The following is a 17,427-nucleotide window of genomic DNA, read 5'->3' as shown; positions in this document are numbered from 1 at the left end:
ATGGCATACTTAAAGAATAGCTGTTAATTTAACACACTTGGATTATAGTGTAGGAATAACTGTGGCTAGCTAAGGGACTGATCAATACTTGACAAAATCATGAAGATTCATTTTGGCTACTGTTCTAATTGCACATTATCATTTGCCACTTGATCTCTTAAAATGTAGCTTTCAAAAATACATATGGACCTTAAGTGAGTGCAGACCAAAAGGCAAAAAAGCAAGCAAAGGAGGAAGCAAAGAAAGAAAGGTGAAGGAAAGTAAAGAAAGAAGGAGGAAGAAAGCAAAGAAAAGATAGGGAAGAAAGGGAGGGAAGAAGAAAGAAGAGTCTAAAAAATTCTCTGAAAAATAGTCCCCTAACTCTTTTAGTCTCTGGAAAGTTTCTGTGTATCTCATATGCAAACCCCAAATTTGATATCAAAATGCATTATATAATGTTATGTTATTAAACTAAAAAGAGTGATTTTTTATTTGTAAATGGGACTAAAGAAGGAAGAATTATTTATATATGGAAAATTTACTTTCTCTACCCCACAAATACCTAATTTTTTTTTCAGTGTCTTCAAGGAAGACAAAATATTTTACAAGTAGTTACTTTATATCTGAATGGGTGTAAATCTGGAGGCAGGTAGTGATAATAGGTGAGGTGGAGAGTTCAAATATTTTTTAGGTTAAAAGGAATTTTTGGAATTTAGGGGAGATTAAAATTCTATATGAGTTATTGGTCACTTTACCTCATTATATTATGAGTCCTTGTTTAATGATGCAGGTGAAATCATGCTGCTGAAACAAGATAGAGAGACCCCCTGGAAGCCTGACTTAACAGTCCCAGCCCTGTCCTGCACCATGATAGTCTGGCTTCAGATGGTTTAGAGCTACCGTTTCTCTCAGCTTTATTCCTTTGCCTCTGCCCATCTCTTGGAATGTTAGAATTCCCACCTATTTTGAGGGTTCAGCACTCATTAATTCAGGGTTTTCTTTCACAGGGAGCCTTTTGGGGACTCATCCTAGGATTTCTGATTGGGATTTCCCGTATGATTACTGAGTTTGCCTATGGAACTGGGAGCTGCATGGAGCCCAGCAACTGTCCCACCATTATCTGTGGGGTCCACTACTTGTATTTTGCCATTATCCTCTTTGTCATTTCTATCATCACCATCGTGATCATCTCCCTCTTCACCAAGCCCATTCCAGATGTACATGTGAGTATCCATTCAGAAGACCTCCTCTGTCCTTGTTTCACATTCATGTTGCAACACTCTTGGTTGACCTCAGCTCAACGAGACATCTCCCACCTGCGTGAATAAAATGGTTTGTACTTGCCCTTAGTTTTGTTTAGAAGGACACAGGAAACATGGTATGCCAGCTGGGCAGTTTTGAGAATGCATTTTCAATAGGAGTCTTGACAGTCCACACTTCAGTCCAGTGGGTATTCTGTGGATCCTGCTCCCTGAGTAATAGTTCATGTGCAAGGGAAATTAGATCACATGAGCAAGCATGGAGTTACCATGGCTCAGAAACCCATATTCAAAATAGGAACTGGTGTTTCCTGTAACTTTCCCATAGTTGAAGCTTCTGAGGCCTGGTTACAAAAATTTCTAAACTCAGGGAAATTTGTAGTATGTTTTACTTTTTGATATTTTCCACTTAAGCTGCCAAAGAGTTGTTTATAAAATTCAAGATATTTCTAACAATATATCTTAGTCTGTTCACTGCTGCTATAACCGAATGGCACAGATTGGATAGGTTATAAGTAATAAAATTTATTTCATTTTCTGTCCTTGAGGCTGGTAAGTCTAAGATTGAGGGGTGCACCTGGTAAGGACCCTCTTGCCACATCATAATCTCATGGAAGGCATTATGTGGCAAGAAAGAATGAGAGCGGGATATGAATTAATAGAGGCCAAGCTTCATCTTTTTATCAGAAAAGTGCTCTCACAATAGTGGATTTAATCCACTCATCAGGACAGAGTCCTCATAATCTAATTATCCTTTTTTTTAAAAAAAGTTCTTATTAGTGCATTATGGTTATAAATAATAGTGGGGTTAATTTTGACATATTCATACATGTATGGAATATAATTTGGTCCATTTCAATCCCTAGTAGTTGCATATTTTCTTCTGTCCTTCCTGTCCCAGTTTTCTTCCTCTACTCTACTGAACTTACTTCTGTTTATTCATTGTTTTTAATTGTAGATATACATGGAGGTGGAATTCAGTGTGGTATACTCATATATGTACATAGCATAACTTGATCAATTCAATTCTGCAGTTCCTCCCCTTTCCCATCTATCCTCTATCACCCTTAGTCCCTTTTCTGTAATTTACTGATCTTTCTTCTGTTTTTGTGGAATTCCCCAACCCTATTTCCCCCTTGTTTCTAATTTCTGCTTGTATAAGAAAACAGTTGACCTTTGATTTTGTGAATCTAACTTATTTCACTTAGCCTGATGTTCTTTAATTACATCCATTTACCAGCAAATGGCATTATTCCATTCTCCTTTATAGCTGAGTAAAAGTCCGTTGTATATACATGACTCATTTTCTTTATTGATTTATCTGTTAATGGGCACCTGGGATTGTTCCATAACTTGACTATTGTGAATTGTACTGCTATAAACAGTGATGTGCCTGTATCACTGTAGGATGCTGACACCTGTTAATACTGTCACAATGGCAGTTAAATTTCAACATAAGTTTTGGAGCTGATATTCAAACCATAGCATAATATCAAGGTCCAATTGATTTAAGACTTCATAAATGAAAAGCATTCTTCTTTAAATCTAGATTCTTCCATTGATTTAGGGTTCACTTATATCCTTCCAAATGTAGAAAAATTAGTAGTTATGGGACTATAAGCAATATAAATCTGCAAAACCAATCCAAATGGTATTCCACCTTTTTCAGGTTTCCAAGGGAACAGAGGTAGAAAGCTAACCCAAAATCATATATACCCATAGAAAAAAAGAGAAAAGTTTTTATTAATATTTTATTCATGCATACATGAATACAAGGATCTATAGAATTATTAAGAGACCTTCAACCTCATTGCCAAATTTTCAAAAGATGTGACAAATCTATATGTCAAATAAAAACTGATTTTGTAACTGCAGAATCACCATGATGTTAATTGACTATCTGTCACAGGTTTTTCTTTGATAAAGCCATCACCTGCTTCCCCATGCTTAGTCTTGCAGCCCCAAACACATTTAGCTCTCTGTTTCATTTTAAAGTATAGAAAGCAAGGTACCAATGGGCATGAGAAAACATGCCACACTTATTCTTTGTATGGCTGATTTCACTTAACGTCCTCCAATTCCATCAATTTTCCTGAAAATGACATGATTTCATTATTCTTTATGACTGAATGATATCCATAGTGTATATATATCATTTTTAAAGTCTGTTCATCTGTTAATGAGCACCTATGCTGATTCAATATCTTTACAATTATGAATAGTGCTGTAATAAACATGGGTGTGCAGTTACCTCTTTGCTATGCTGACTTATTTCTTTTGGATTGATATAGCTGGATTGTATGATAGTTCTATTTTTAGATTTTTGAGGAAACTCCATATTGATTTCTATAGTGACTAAACTAATTTACATTCCTACCAAGATTATATAAGGGTTATTTTTTCTCCACATCCTTGCCTGTGTTTGTAATTTATTTATTAATTTTTATAATAGCCATTCTGACTACTTCCCAGTTAGATGGAATCTCAGTATAGTTTTGATTTGCATTTGCCTGATGAATAAAAAATTCATCATTTAAAAACATATTTTTAGGCTATTCATACTCTTCTCTTGAGAAGTATCTGTTCACATCATTTGCTCATTTCTTGATTAGATTGTTTTATTGTTAACTTTAAAAAAATATTTATATATTCTGGATATTAATCCTTTGTCAAATGAATAGCTAGCAAAGATTTTTTTCTCCTATATTGTAGGTTGTTTTTTTTTACTCTGATGATTATTTCTCTTGCTGTGCAGAAGCTTTTTAATTTGATGTGATCCTGTTTTTCAATTATTTTGTTTCCTTGGCTATAGGAATCCGATTCAGGAAATTGTTGCCTGTAGCAATATCTATGCTTTCTTCTAGTCATTTAAAAGCTTCAGGTCTTATTTTAATATCTTTTATTCATTTTGAGTTTATTTATTTATTTATTTGAGTTGATTTTTGTACAGGGTGAGAGTTGATTTTTGTACAGGGGGCCTAGTTTCAATCTTTTCCGTGTGGTTATTCAGTTTTCTCAACATAATTTGTTAAAGAGGCTGTCTTCTCCAACATATGTTTTTGGAACTTTTGTTGAGAAAGATGCATGAATTTATTTCTGAGTCCTCTATTCTATTTAAATACAATTCTATTTTTATTATTATTGCTCTTAGTATATTTTGAAACTAAGAATTATCATCCCCACAGTGTTGCTCTTTTTGCCCAGGATTGCTTTGGCTGTTATGGGTCTTTTGTGCTTTCATATGAATTTTAGTATTGTTTTTCCTAGTCTGTGAAGAATGTCATTGGTATTTTGATGAGGATTATATTGAATCTGAAGATCACTTTTGGTAGTGTATTCATTTAAACATATTCATTCTTCCACTGGTGTTCTTTCCACCTTCTAGTGTCTTCTTCAGTTTCTTTCTTCAGTGCTTTAAAAATTTTATTGTAAAATTTTTTCATCTTTTTGGTCAAGATTATTCCTGAATATTTTATTTATTTGTGTTTTTTTTCACTTATTGTGAATAGTTTTTTTTCTGATTTCTTTCTCAGGAAGTTCACTTTGGTGTATTAAAAAGTTATTGATTTTATATGTTTGGTTTTATATTCTGCTATTTTGTTGAATTTGTTTATCAGTTCTAAAAGGTTTTTTTGTGTGTGTGTATGTGTATAGTCTTTAAGGCTTTCTAAGTATAAAGTTGTACTATCTGCTACCAAGGGAAATTTGACTTCCTCATTTTTTCTTTGTATCTCTTTTCTTTGTTTTTTTCTTGCTTTATTGCTCCGGATGAAATTTTATATATTGAATAAGAGTAATGAGAGTGTACATTCTCATATTTTCCTGATTTTTAGAGGAAATGTTTTTATTCTTCCCATTCAGAATGATGTTGGCTATGGGCTTGTGATATAGAGCCTTTACTGTGTTGACATATGATACTTCTATCCCTAATGTAATCAGTTGTTTTTTTTTCACTTTCCAACATGCCTTCTCAACAGACAGGGCTAGAATAAGAATTTTATGGTCCTAATTAATTAAAGCATTATGTAATTCAGACTAAAAACAATACTATATTCTAAACAAGTATAAGGAAGTTCAATAATATTCTGATTTTCCTATCATATCTAATTATAATCAGAATTTTTATCATGAAGAGATACACAATTTATCAAAGGCTCTTTCTGAATCTATTGAAATGATCATGTGACGTTTGTCTTTGGTTCTATTTGTGTGCTGTATTGCATTTGTGTGTGTGGAACCATTCTTACATCATTGAAATGAAACTAACATGCTCATGGTGTATGATCTTTTTAATGTGCTGTTGAATTCAAGTTGCAAATATTTGATTGAGAATCTTTGGACTATGACATTAGGAATATTGATCTATAGTTTCCTATGTGTATGTGTGTTGTGTCCTTATCATATTATGATAGTAGGGTGATACTGGCTTTGTAGAATGGGTTTAAAAAGTACCTTCCCTTTCTAATTTATGGAATATTTTGAGGAGCTTTGGTATTTGGCATTATTTCTTCTTTAAAAGTCTGGCAAAATTCAGCAGTTAATCTGTTTGTTCTGAGCTTTTCTTTGTTAGAAAACCTTTTATGACTATTTCAATCTCATTTCTTGTTATTGATCTATTTAGGCTTTTTATTTTAATTTTATTTTCTATTTTGGTACAGTTTTGAATGTTATATGTGTCCAAAAATTTGTCCATATCTGTGATATTTTCCAATTTGTTTTACATATAGTTTTTTAAAAAAAATACTCCCAAATCATCCTATGAATTTTAATGGTATCTATTGTATATTCCCCTTCTTATCTCTTTCTAATTATTTGGGTCTTATTTCTCTTCCTTTTGGTAAGTTTAGTCAAGGACTTGTGAATTTTATCTTTTCAAAGAACCAACTCTTTGTTTCATCAATCCTTTGTATTGTTCATTTAGTCTCTATTTTATTTATTTATACCCTAATCTTTATTATTTATGTCCTTCTACTGACTTGAGGTTTAGTTTGTTTTTGTCATTCTAAGTTCTTGCAATGCCTAGGTTATTTATTTATGATCTCTATGGGGGTTTTTTGGTTGTTTTTAATACAAACACTCATAGCTCTAAATTTTCATCTTCATACTGTTTTCATTGTATCCCACAAATTATGGTATGTTAGATTTCCATTTTCATTTGATTCTAGAAATTTTTAAATATCTTTCCAGATTTCATCAATGACTCACTGTTCATTCAAAAGTGTATTGTCAGCTTGGTGTGGTGGTGAATACCTTATAATCCCAGATACTTGTCATGAAGGATCACAAGTTTGAGGTTACCCTGGGCAACTTAGTAAGATCCTGTCTCAAAATAAAATTAAAGAGAGAGCTGGGGATGCAGTTCAGTGGTAGAGTAACCCCATACCACCAAATATATATATATATATATATATATATATATATATATATATATATTGTTCAATCTCCATGTGTTTGTATAATTTCTGTAGTTCCTCTTTCTCTTAATTCTAGTTTCATTCCATTATGATCTGATTAGATGTAAGAAATTGTTTCAATTTTTTTTTTGTATTTTTAAGACTTGATTTATGGCCTAATATGTGATCTATTTTGGAAAATCTTCCATGTACTTGTGAAAATATGTGTAGTACAGTTTTGGGGTGAAATTTCTGTGGTTGAATATTAAGTCCATCTGATCTATAGTATGATTTAACTATGATGCTTCTTTGAAGGTTTATTGTCTGGATGATCTATCACTTACTGAGGGTGTGGTATTGAAGTTGCCTACTATTATTGTATTGGGACTTATCTCTCCATTTATATTCAATAGTATTTGTCTTACAAAACTAGGTACCCTGACATTTGGTGCATATATATTTATAATCATTATAGCTTCTTGACGAATTGTTCCCTTTATCAATCTGTAGTGATCTTCCTTGTCTCTTCTGACAAATTTTGGCTAAAAGTCAGTTATGTCAGATAGGTGGACAGCTAATGCTATTTGCTTTTATATTTCATTTGCTTGAAATATCATTCTCCAAAACTGAAGGCATTCCCTCTAAAACTGGAACAAGACAGGGATGCCCTCTCTCACCACTTCTGTTCAACATAGTTCTCGAATCACTGGCCAGAGCAATTAGACAGACGAAAGAAATTAAAGGCATAAAAATAGGAAAAGAAGAACTCAAATTATCACTATTTGCAGATGACATGATTCTATACCTAGCAGACCCAAAAGGGTCTACAAAGAAACTATTAGAGCTAATAAATGAGTTCAGCAAAGTGGCAGGATATAAAATCAACACGCATAAATCAAAGGCATTCCTGTATATCAGCGACAAATCCTCTGAAATGGAAATGAGGACAACCACCCCATTCACAATATCCTCAAAAAAAATAAAATACTTGGGAATCAACCTAACAAAAGAGGTGAAAGACTTATACAATGAAAACTACAGAACCCTAAAGAGAGAAATAGAAGAAGATCTTAGAAGATGGAAAAATATACCCTGTTCATGGATAGGTAGAACTAACATCATCAAAATGGCGATATTACCAAAAGTTCTCTATAGGTTTAATGTAATGCCAATCAAAATCCCAACGGCATTTCTTGTAGAAATAGAGAAAGCAATCATGAAATTCATATGGAAAAATAAAAGACCCAGAATAGCAAAAACAATGCTAAGCAGGAAGTGTGAATCAGGCGGTATAGCTATACCAGACTTCAAACTATACTACAGAGCAATAGTAACAAAAACAGCATGGTACTGGTACCAAAACAGGCGGGTGGACCAATGGTACAGAATAGAGCACACAGAAACCAATCCACAAAATTACATCTTACATTTGATAAAGGGGCTAAAAGCATGCAATGGAGGAAGGATAGCATCTTCAACAAATGGTGCTGGGAAAACTGGAAATCCATATGCAACAAAATGAAACTGAATCCCTTTCTCTCGCCATGCACAAAAGTTAACTCAAAGTGGATCAAGGAACTTGATATCAAATCAGAGACATGGCGTCTGATAGAAGAAAAAGTTGGCTATGATCTACATACTGTGGGGTCGGGCTCCAAATTCCTCAATAGGACACCCATAGCACAAGTGTTAATAACTAGAATCAACAAATGGGACTTACTCAATCTAAAAAGTTTTTTCTCAGCAAAAGAAACAATAAAAGAGGTAAATAGGGAGCCTACGTCCTGGGAACAAATCTTCACTCCTCACACTTCAGACAGAGCCCTAATATCCAGAATATACAAAGAACTAAAAAAATTAGACAATAAGATAACAAATAACCCAATCAACAAATGGGCCAAGGACCTGAACAGACATTTCTCAGAGGAGGACATACAATCAATCAACAAGTACATGAAAAAATGCTCTCTAGCAGAGAAATGCAAATCAAAACCACCCTAAGATACCATCTCACTCCAGTAAGATTGGCAGCCATTAGGAAGTCAAACAACAACAAGTGCTGGCGAGGATGTGGGGAAAAGGGTACTCTTGTACATTGCTGGTGGGACTGCAAATTGGTGTGGCCAATTTGGAAAGCAGTATGGAGATTTCTTGGAAAGCTCGGAATGGAACCACCATTTGATCCAGCTATTCCCCTACTCGGTCTATTCCCTAAAGACCTAAAAAGAGCACACTATAGGGACACTGCTACATCCATGTTCATAGCAGCACAATTCACAATAGCAAGACTGTGGAACCAACCTAAATGCCCTTCAATAGACGAATGGATTAAAAAAATGTGGCATTTATACACAATGGAGTATTACTCTGCATTAAAAAATGACAAAATCATAGAATTTGGAGGGAAATGGATGGCATTAGAGCAGATTATGCTAAGTGAAGCTAGCCAATCCCTTAAAAACAATTGCCAAATGTCTTCTTTGATATAAGGAGAGTAACTAAGAACAGAGTAGGGACGAAGAGCATGAGAAGAAGATTAACATTAAACAGGGATGAGAGGTGGGAGGGAAAGGGAGAGAGAAGGGAAATTTCATGTAAATGGAAGGAGACCCTCAGGGGTATACAAAATTACATACAAGAGGAAGTGAGGGGAAAGGGGGAAAATATAAGGGGGAGAAATGAATTACAGTAGAGGGGGTAGAGAGAGAAGAGGGGAGGGGAGGGGGGAGGGGGGATAGTAGAGGATAGGAAAGGCAGCAGAATACAACAGACACCAGAATGGCAATATGTAAATCAATGGTTGTGCAACTGATGTGATTCTGCCATCTGTATTCGGGGTAAAAATGGGAGTTCATATCCCACTTGAATCAAAGTGTGAAATATGATATATCAAGAACTATGTAATGTTTTGAACAACCAACAATAAAAATTAATAAAAAAAAGAAATATCATTCTCCATACTTTCACTTTCAGTCTGTTCATGCCCTTGATGATGACATGAGTTTCTTGTATGCAGCAAATTGTTACATCTTGTTTTGTAACTCAGTTGGCCAGTATGTATTTTTTAATTGGAGGATTCAGACTATTTACATTTAGGATTATTGTTGAAAGGTGTGTATAGGTTTCTATAATTTTGTTAGTTTAGCTTCTGGTAGTTTTTTATATTCTATGTTTGTTTTTCTTATTCATCTTAGAAGATTGATGGTTTTACACATTAATTAATTTGTTTTTTTCCTAATTTTCATTTGCTTATCAACTCTTTTAGTGAGATTTATTCTTTCTTGTGTTCTCATGATTGTGGTTATCATTCTTCCTCTTATAGGTATACAAGTCCCTTAAGTATCTTCTGCAGTGCTGGCTTCATGGTCATAAACTCCCTTTGTGATTATCATGGAAGGACCTTATTTATCATTCAAATGTGAAGAATAACTTTGCTGGGTATACTAATATAGATTGGCATTACTTTCTTTCAGTATTTGAAATACATCAGTTCCATATCCTCCTGGTGATAATATTTTCCATTGAGAAATCTGCTTTTGTTCTGATAGGTTTGCCTTTACATGTGAGTTTGCACTGCTCTGTTGTAGCATTTAATATTCTTTGTTCTGCACTTTTGATTGTGGTAACAAAACAGTTTGCCAGTCTCCATCCTCATGAATTCAGACCTGGCTCCCACACAAAATAATATACTTCTGAGGTCACTTCAAATAACAGAAGGGAGAACTGCTGAATTACTCTTCCCTCCATTCTCGTATATATTGCAGTCTATGTTCCCTGCATAAATAAATCATAAATAAATAAATCATAAATAAACACTTGCATAAATTTCTCAGCAGAATTTTGTTAGGGACACTCTTCCAAGTCATACTAGCTCATTTGGCCACTGCCTACCCAGTCAGTGCACAGGAATGTTAATAGGACTCTTTTCTGACCCCAGAGCAGTTTAGTCCCTAACAATAGGACCCTACTTAAGATGGATCTTGGCCACAGCACTCTGAGGGTTTGCTTAGAGATGCAGTTGAGTTCCTTCTTTAAAGCTAGCTTGCTAAGCAGACTCCAGGTCATCTGTTTATTTAAGCTGTTAGTCTGCAGGGTGCATCCTTCTATGCCATGCCATGACCCTTTATGTAGACTTTACCTTCTTGCAGGAATCAGTGCCTTCCCCTGACCAGGGTGTCAGGCAACAGGAGCCGAGGTATTCTACCCATTTTGCTTTGCTATTCTCTGTTGTCTCTGTAATTCACCAGGTTTAATTTTCTGTGCCATCAATTTCCAGTGTTCACTCATAGTCCCTCACTTCCGTGAGCAGTTACACACTGTTTTTCTTTATTTCCATCCCATGGAGGAGCAAACTAGTGCTGGTTATCTCTATTCTACCAACTTGATGTATCCCTCTGCATATTCTTATCCTCGTAATATGACATAGTATAAAATTATGACCTCACACTGCTGATCTGGACAAATGGTTGTTGTGTCTAGTCTTACTTTCTAGTATCAGTGCCAAAAGGAGCAATTCATTTATCATGTGTAAAAACAATCACTGTAAAAACATTTCTTTACTTGAGGCAGTCTCTTTAACTTCTGAATATCCATATATCATGTATACATGGGTATGATTTACATCTAAGTTTCCAACATATTGAGAGATTATGCTGTGGTGAGAAATGTAATCTATGTTCTTTGTTGCTACTAAGAGTCCACATTCCTTTTCCTTTCTTGATGGTTATCTCTTTGCTCTCCTACTGCTTGGCTGAAGACACTGGATTTTTATGTTAACTTTTTCTCTGTTTTCCCACAGCTCTATCGTCTCTGTTGGAGTCTGCGCAACAGCACAGAGGAACGTATTGACCTGGATGCAGAAGAGGAGGACCTCCAAGAAACACAGAAGGATACCATTGAAATAGGTGATTTATAAGTCAAAACTGATTTCCAAGCCATAAAAACTTACTCTTGCTGGGTGTGGTGGCACACACCTGTAATCCCAGCAGTTCAGGAAACTGAGGCAGGAGAATCATGAGTTCAAAGCCAGCTACAGCAAAAGCAAGGCACTAAGCAACTCAGTGAGACCCTGTCTCTAAATAAAATACAAAGGAGGGATGAGGATATGGCTTAGTGGTCGAGTGCCCCTGAGTTCAATCCCTGGTACCAAAAAAAATACTCTTACAACAGTAAGACTGTGTAAAGCTTTCACTAAATGCCTTCATCAGAGCTTAGATCCCTTCCCTAGGAGGAATGCGGAAAGATGAAATGAATAAGTGGATTTTAGAAAGTTTATTATGAGACTTGGTTGAGGTCAGGGAGGGAGGTACAGGGCCATTTCAGCTGCCTTACCCCTCAAATTTACAGTGCTCAGTGAATCAGTGCATGAGAAATTTGCCACTTTCTCTTGATCCTGCTTTTGGGGCATGGCCATAGGTAAGAGAAGGGTCAGGCTTTTCTGACATAGTTTGGAAACAGAACAGATGGGGCAGGGGGAAGCTTTGTTTGATTCTAGTAACATTAAGAGAATAAAACATAGAGACTATTGGGATTTATGTCTTACCATATCAGATTTAGAAATCAACTTTCTCTGGAAGCCTGAGATGATGCTTAGTTAGTGCCTAGAGGCTTTCCTTTTAAATTAATGTGTTCTTTAGCTTCAATGTTGGAAGTTTTCCTTACCATATGGGAAAGATACACACATGAAGAATGGATGTATGTGGTGTGCAGAACCAGGGGAGCTCAAGATCCGATGCTTTTGCTGGTACTGGACTGGAGCGCCCATCACTCCCAGTAAAGTAGAGTGCCACATGAAGCAGAGCAAATTTTGAATCTGGCCATTAAGAATGTCATAGAATTCTAGCTCTGGAAAGGGCCATAAAGTTCCTATGATCTTATTATCTCACTTTACAGACACAAATTGAAGCACTGAGAGGGAGAGACTGTTAATGGTCTTGGCCCTGATACAATATGCCCTTAATCTCTAAGAACATTTTAGTTCTGAAACCAGCATCTCTGTGGGTACTGGAGGAACATGGTGCCACAGGCAGCTGTCCATGATGCTGACAACAGGCAGTTCCTTGCTGCTTTCCTGGAGCAGCCAGGCATGGACATGCCCCCCTATTCTTTTTCTTTTCTCTTCCTTTGTGTGGTACTTGGAATTAAAACAAGGACTTGCACCTACTAGACCACTGCTGTACAAAAAAACTACACCTTAGCCCTGTGAACATTCCCCCTTCCTTTTCTACTTTAAAAAGTGTTTCCACACTGAGTGAGAGTATCAGATTTTAGGACATAGATAAGGAGCCCTGAGTATCAAGAAGTGTTAATATGGAAGAAGAGATAATTTTTGCATGAGAGAAGAGATATGAAACTGATTAACCCAAGGATCCATCTAATTTTAACCCAGAGTAAGAATGTAAACTATTGTACATCTAGGTTATGGGTCTGGGTTTGGTGATGCATACATGTAATCACAGTGATTCAAGAGGCTGAGGCAAGAGAATTGCAAATATGAGACCAGTGTGGGCAATTAAATAAGATGCTGTCTCAAAATAGAAAATAAAAAGGACTGGGCCTATAATTGAGTTATAGAATGCCCCTCTAATCAATTCCTATTGAGAGAGAGGGTAGGGGGAGTTTTTATAATGAGGTAGAACTGATATTGAATCATGAATTCTATTTTTCATTACCTTGGGCAAGTGAACTAATTTTTTAAAGTTCCTGTTCCTTAGCTTTGAGTATTCTAACTCATGCCCCACACTTCATAGTGATATTGGAAATAGGATATTTTTGGATTTTGGATATTTTAAGAATTGACTATAATTATCACCATATGATTGATTTTAAGGAAAAATTTTCTAAGTGAGTTGATCTGGAAAGGGATGAGTTTCAGATATTTTTCTCTCAGGGATATTATAGAGGAGACTCTCTCAATGGGAGAACAATTAGTTTGGCAACATCTGAGGTTCATGGCAGCACTTGAATTGTTTTTCTTTGATAAATTATGGTGAAATAATATGAAACACTCTACCATACTAAAGCTTAGTAAATTAAGCTCTCTTGATGGACCATGAGTGTCACAATGACCATTCTCTGAGAAACAGCATTATGAGAAAGACTGGAAATTGCATTACCATCCCCATATCTAATGCATCACCACCATCATTATCATATGACTGATAATGACATGATTATAACATTTAATTATAAATAACTTACTCATTTAATGATACATTTTGTATCCATATCATAATTTAAGGCAGACAATGCAAGTATACTTCTTCTAATTTTATAGATGAGAAAAATAAGATGTAGATACTTTCCCAAGACCACTCAACTTTATATTAACTCAGATAACCATGTATTTATTTGGCACATGAGCTAGTCAGTGAGCCCATCTAACTGGGATGAAACAGATGGGAGAGGTACAAAAGGGCATGTCTCATGTAGAGAGAAAAGAGAGAGTGAGAGGAGCTTTTTACTTATTAACATGTACTATGTAATGGGTTTCCTCTTATTAAATAATTAGATTAAATATCTCATTAAATTTTCATTAATACATCAAAGAAGCCAGTATTTATCCACTTTTACAGATACCCAAAAGATAGAGAAGTGAATTAACAAGGCCACAAGACTGGACTTGGTAACAGTTGTGATACATTTATGCCCTGGATCATTTAAAGATGTTTCCAGTTCTAAAATTCTGTACCTCTTTTTAAAATATCTGTGACTTATAAAAATGGGAAAGTGCAAAACGGTGTTCCCTGAAGATGGTGCCAAAAGTATAGTGTGTTTGATATCATATTAGTGAGTGGAAGAGAGAGATTGTAAACTGGGTCCGTTTGCTTCTGGTGCCACACCTGAGCTCAGAAAGGAATCAGTTCCCTTGGTAGGCATCCACTTTGGGTGTAAGGGCCAGTTGGATAGTTTGGTTCATCAGTATTGATATGAAATATCAGATCTTAAGGCCCAGAAGTATTGATCACTGCTACTTTGCATCAGGAACAGTTCAGACCTTTCTTTGCCATCCAGGTGGATCTGATGTGGAAGCTTAGAATTCACAGTTGTAGCCAATTCACTCCTGTCATGCCAGCCTTGTTGCTTTCCAGTAACACAGCAGAGAGCTATGAGTTTATGTATTTCACAGGTGGGTTTTCCATGTTATTCACACCACAGTTTACCAGCCAATTGTTAACATTTGTCTCTCATAATCTATCACTTGATCTAAATCAAAATACATTTCATTTGTCTGATAGAGATATAGTTCAGGCTAGTTGATTGTGATGATGTAGAATCCATTCAGTAACATCGTCTTGTACATAAGTTCATTTGAAAATATGCTACTCCTATTCCTGAAAACAAGAAAATTGGGAAATTTCTTCAGAATGAAGATGCTTCATGGTATAGCATCTTCCTGGAAGCCCCTTCTCATCTCTCCTGCTTCTGGATCCAATAATTATTTTATGCCTTTCCCTTGATACAGAAGTACCTGAGGAGAGAAAAGGGTGCTTCAGGCGGGCCTATGACCTGTTCTGTGGGCTGGACCAGAAGGGACCCAAGATGACCAAGGAAGAGGAGGCAGCTATGAAGATGAAGCTGACAGACACCTCTGAGAAGCCTTTGTGGAGGACAGTAGTGAACATCAACGGCATCATCCTGCTAGCTGTAGCTGTCTTTTGCCATGCATACTTTGCCTGAGTCCTATCTTCTGCTGTAGACTCACCATGGCTGCAATATTTACCTCCCTTCAGTCCCATTCTGTGGCATTGAAGGAAAACCAGATAGTTGTAAAATTTGCCCAGTTGGATAAACATGTATATGTGTAATTAATTATAAGGTAGATGAAGGCAAATCATTATTTTGCCATTAACTTATATTTTGAAGCCAGTGTAATACTTTCACCTGTACATATTAGAGTCTCAGTAGGAAAGTTTGTTCAGTCGTATTCATAAAAATCAGACTAAGAAACAGAAGTCCTATGGTGTCTGATGCAATTCTGTCTCAAGTAGAATCAGTTTGTCCACATTGTTTGTGATCCTTGAATATTATTTTTAGAGTTTTAATCTCTCTATTTCTAACCATGTCTCAACTCCTCATCTTTATTTTTTAAGAAAAATTTTCTCTCACCATCATATTCTTTTCATGTTTTTCCTTGTACTAGAAATATCAATCTGACAAACCAACAAACACACAGAACCTGGGGATGGAAATTTAATGGAGTCTTGTCCTGGACATTTGCTCTTTGAAGCAAAGGTCTTAGAAAAGTAGTACTAGCCCATTAGGGAGGCCCAGGCCCAAGGCTTAAGCCAGTGGGGACAACAGATAATCTTGAGTCTAGGGAATTTTCTTGTCTTTTTAAAGATTCCCATTGTGTGCTCCTCATGATTGGGATTTCACTCATTTTGACATTCAGTGTTCATAGAATGTTTTAGCTACTCAGTAATTTTTTTCTTTATTTTTTTTTGTCTAAATCAGTGATATTGGCCTTTATTTATAGATAGTTTGCCTGGTTCTTGGTTAACCATTTTTTTCTGTGTGACTGTACAAACTTTACCTTTTTGGTGATTTTAATAAACTGGAATGCATTTGTCAGAGGCTACTGTGCCTCATGGTGCTGATGTTGACATATGGACTTAGAAGCTGACACTGTGTCACTTGACCGAGAAAATGCACCTCCCAGGCTATCTGTCATATCAATACAGCTTCATTCTCCAAAGAAACATTGAAATAATTAGCCTGAGATCGATCTTTCATTAGTTCATGTGACCACAGCTATTATTCCGTTATCAGGTGTCTTGATTGCAAATTATCTATTGGCAAAGGTTAAAGTGCATTGTCTTTGTTTCAGGTGGTGGTGATCCTTGCCTCTATGTGGAAACAATATAGTTTGCATTGAATTGTTTTCTAATAGGAAATCATTTTTATTTAATTTAAATGTAATTAATTTTTAAAATTCTACCTGTGAAATCTTAATGATAATATATTCACATTGGAGTTAAAGTCAACTTGTTAGTATTGACTGATTTGGAAAAGAGCTGAGAGTAGGTCTTGGGTCTAGAAGAAGTAGCTTGACAGGGGATGGCTTACTCTTGTGGAAGGAAGGAAACCCAGTGAGCACTGCTTTAGGTGCATTCTTAATCTAAGCAAAGAAGAAGGAAAAGTGGAGATTTTCACATGGCTAGCATTACTCAAAGGACTATCTTGTGTGGAGTTTGAGGTAAGTTTTGACCTTTGAGAATAAAGGAAGAAGATTGAATAGTTTTGGATGAAGTGTCTTGCGTTTGGTTTCTGTCTTAGCCAATGATTTATAATATATATTGTGGTAAATTATTTTGTCTCAACTGTGTATTTTTCTCTTTGAAATATGGAAAACTTGGTGCTTATGACATCTCCCTGCCTCCTGTGGCATAAATAAGACACTTTGAAAAGGGGATGGGAGATACATACATGCAAGATGCCATACAGATGCTATATTAAGCTGCATTACAGTCTCAGCAATTATTTGCAATAATACAAATGTTGAAACCTCTAACATCTAGAGATTATAAATAAATACATGACTGGTTAGCACAAGGTATGGATTAGGAACAGGAGGTCAGGATAGTTGAGAATAAAATCTGGCAACTTGAACAGTTTGTTTTAAATGTAGCTAAAGCTGGGCATGGTGGTGCACTCATGTAATCCCAGCTACTAGAGAGGCAGAGGAGGGAGGATTGTTTGAGCTCAGGAGTTTGAAGCCAGCCTGGGAAACACAGTGATAACCCATCTAAAAATGTAGCTAAGCATGAAGATGATTTTCAGATGCAAGCCTCTAG

General features: G+C 35.8%; 1 protein-coding gene across 3 annotated transcripts in view; it reads left to right on the top strand.

Annotated features, from left to right (window-relative positions):
* Positions 1–15,310, top strand: part of LOC143406839 (sodium/glucose cotransporter 1) — a 71,504-nt gene extending 56,194 nt beyond the window's left edge. Inside the window, exons 13-15 of one of the 3 annotated variants that reach the window (XM_076865771.2) lie at positions 987–1,202; positions 11,430–11,532; positions 15,087–15,310. In XM_076865771.2, the coding sequence (XP_076721886.1) occupies positions 987–1,202; positions 11,430–11,532; positions 15,087–15,310 (543 nt within the window). Of the gene's footprint in view, positions 1–986; positions 1,203–11,429; positions 11,536–15,086 lie in introns of all 3 variants that reach the window. The other 2 variants (XM_076865781.2, XM_076865790.2) reach the window with 2 other exon arrangements.
* Positions 15,311–17,427: the final 2,117 nt, after the last annotated feature.

This window comes from Callospermophilus lateralis, chromosome 1 (genome assembly GCF_048772815.1).
Source record: "Callospermophilus lateralis isolate mCalLat2 chromosome 1, mCalLat2.hap1, whole genome shotgun sequence".
In the NCBI taxonomy this organism is placed as follows: domain Eukaryota; kingdom Metazoa; phylum Chordata; class Mammalia; order Rodentia; family Sciuridae; genus Callospermophilus; species Callospermophilus lateralis.
The sequence above is the reverse complement of the archived record's forward strand: the minus strand, read 5'-3'. Positions and strand labels throughout refer to the sequence as shown.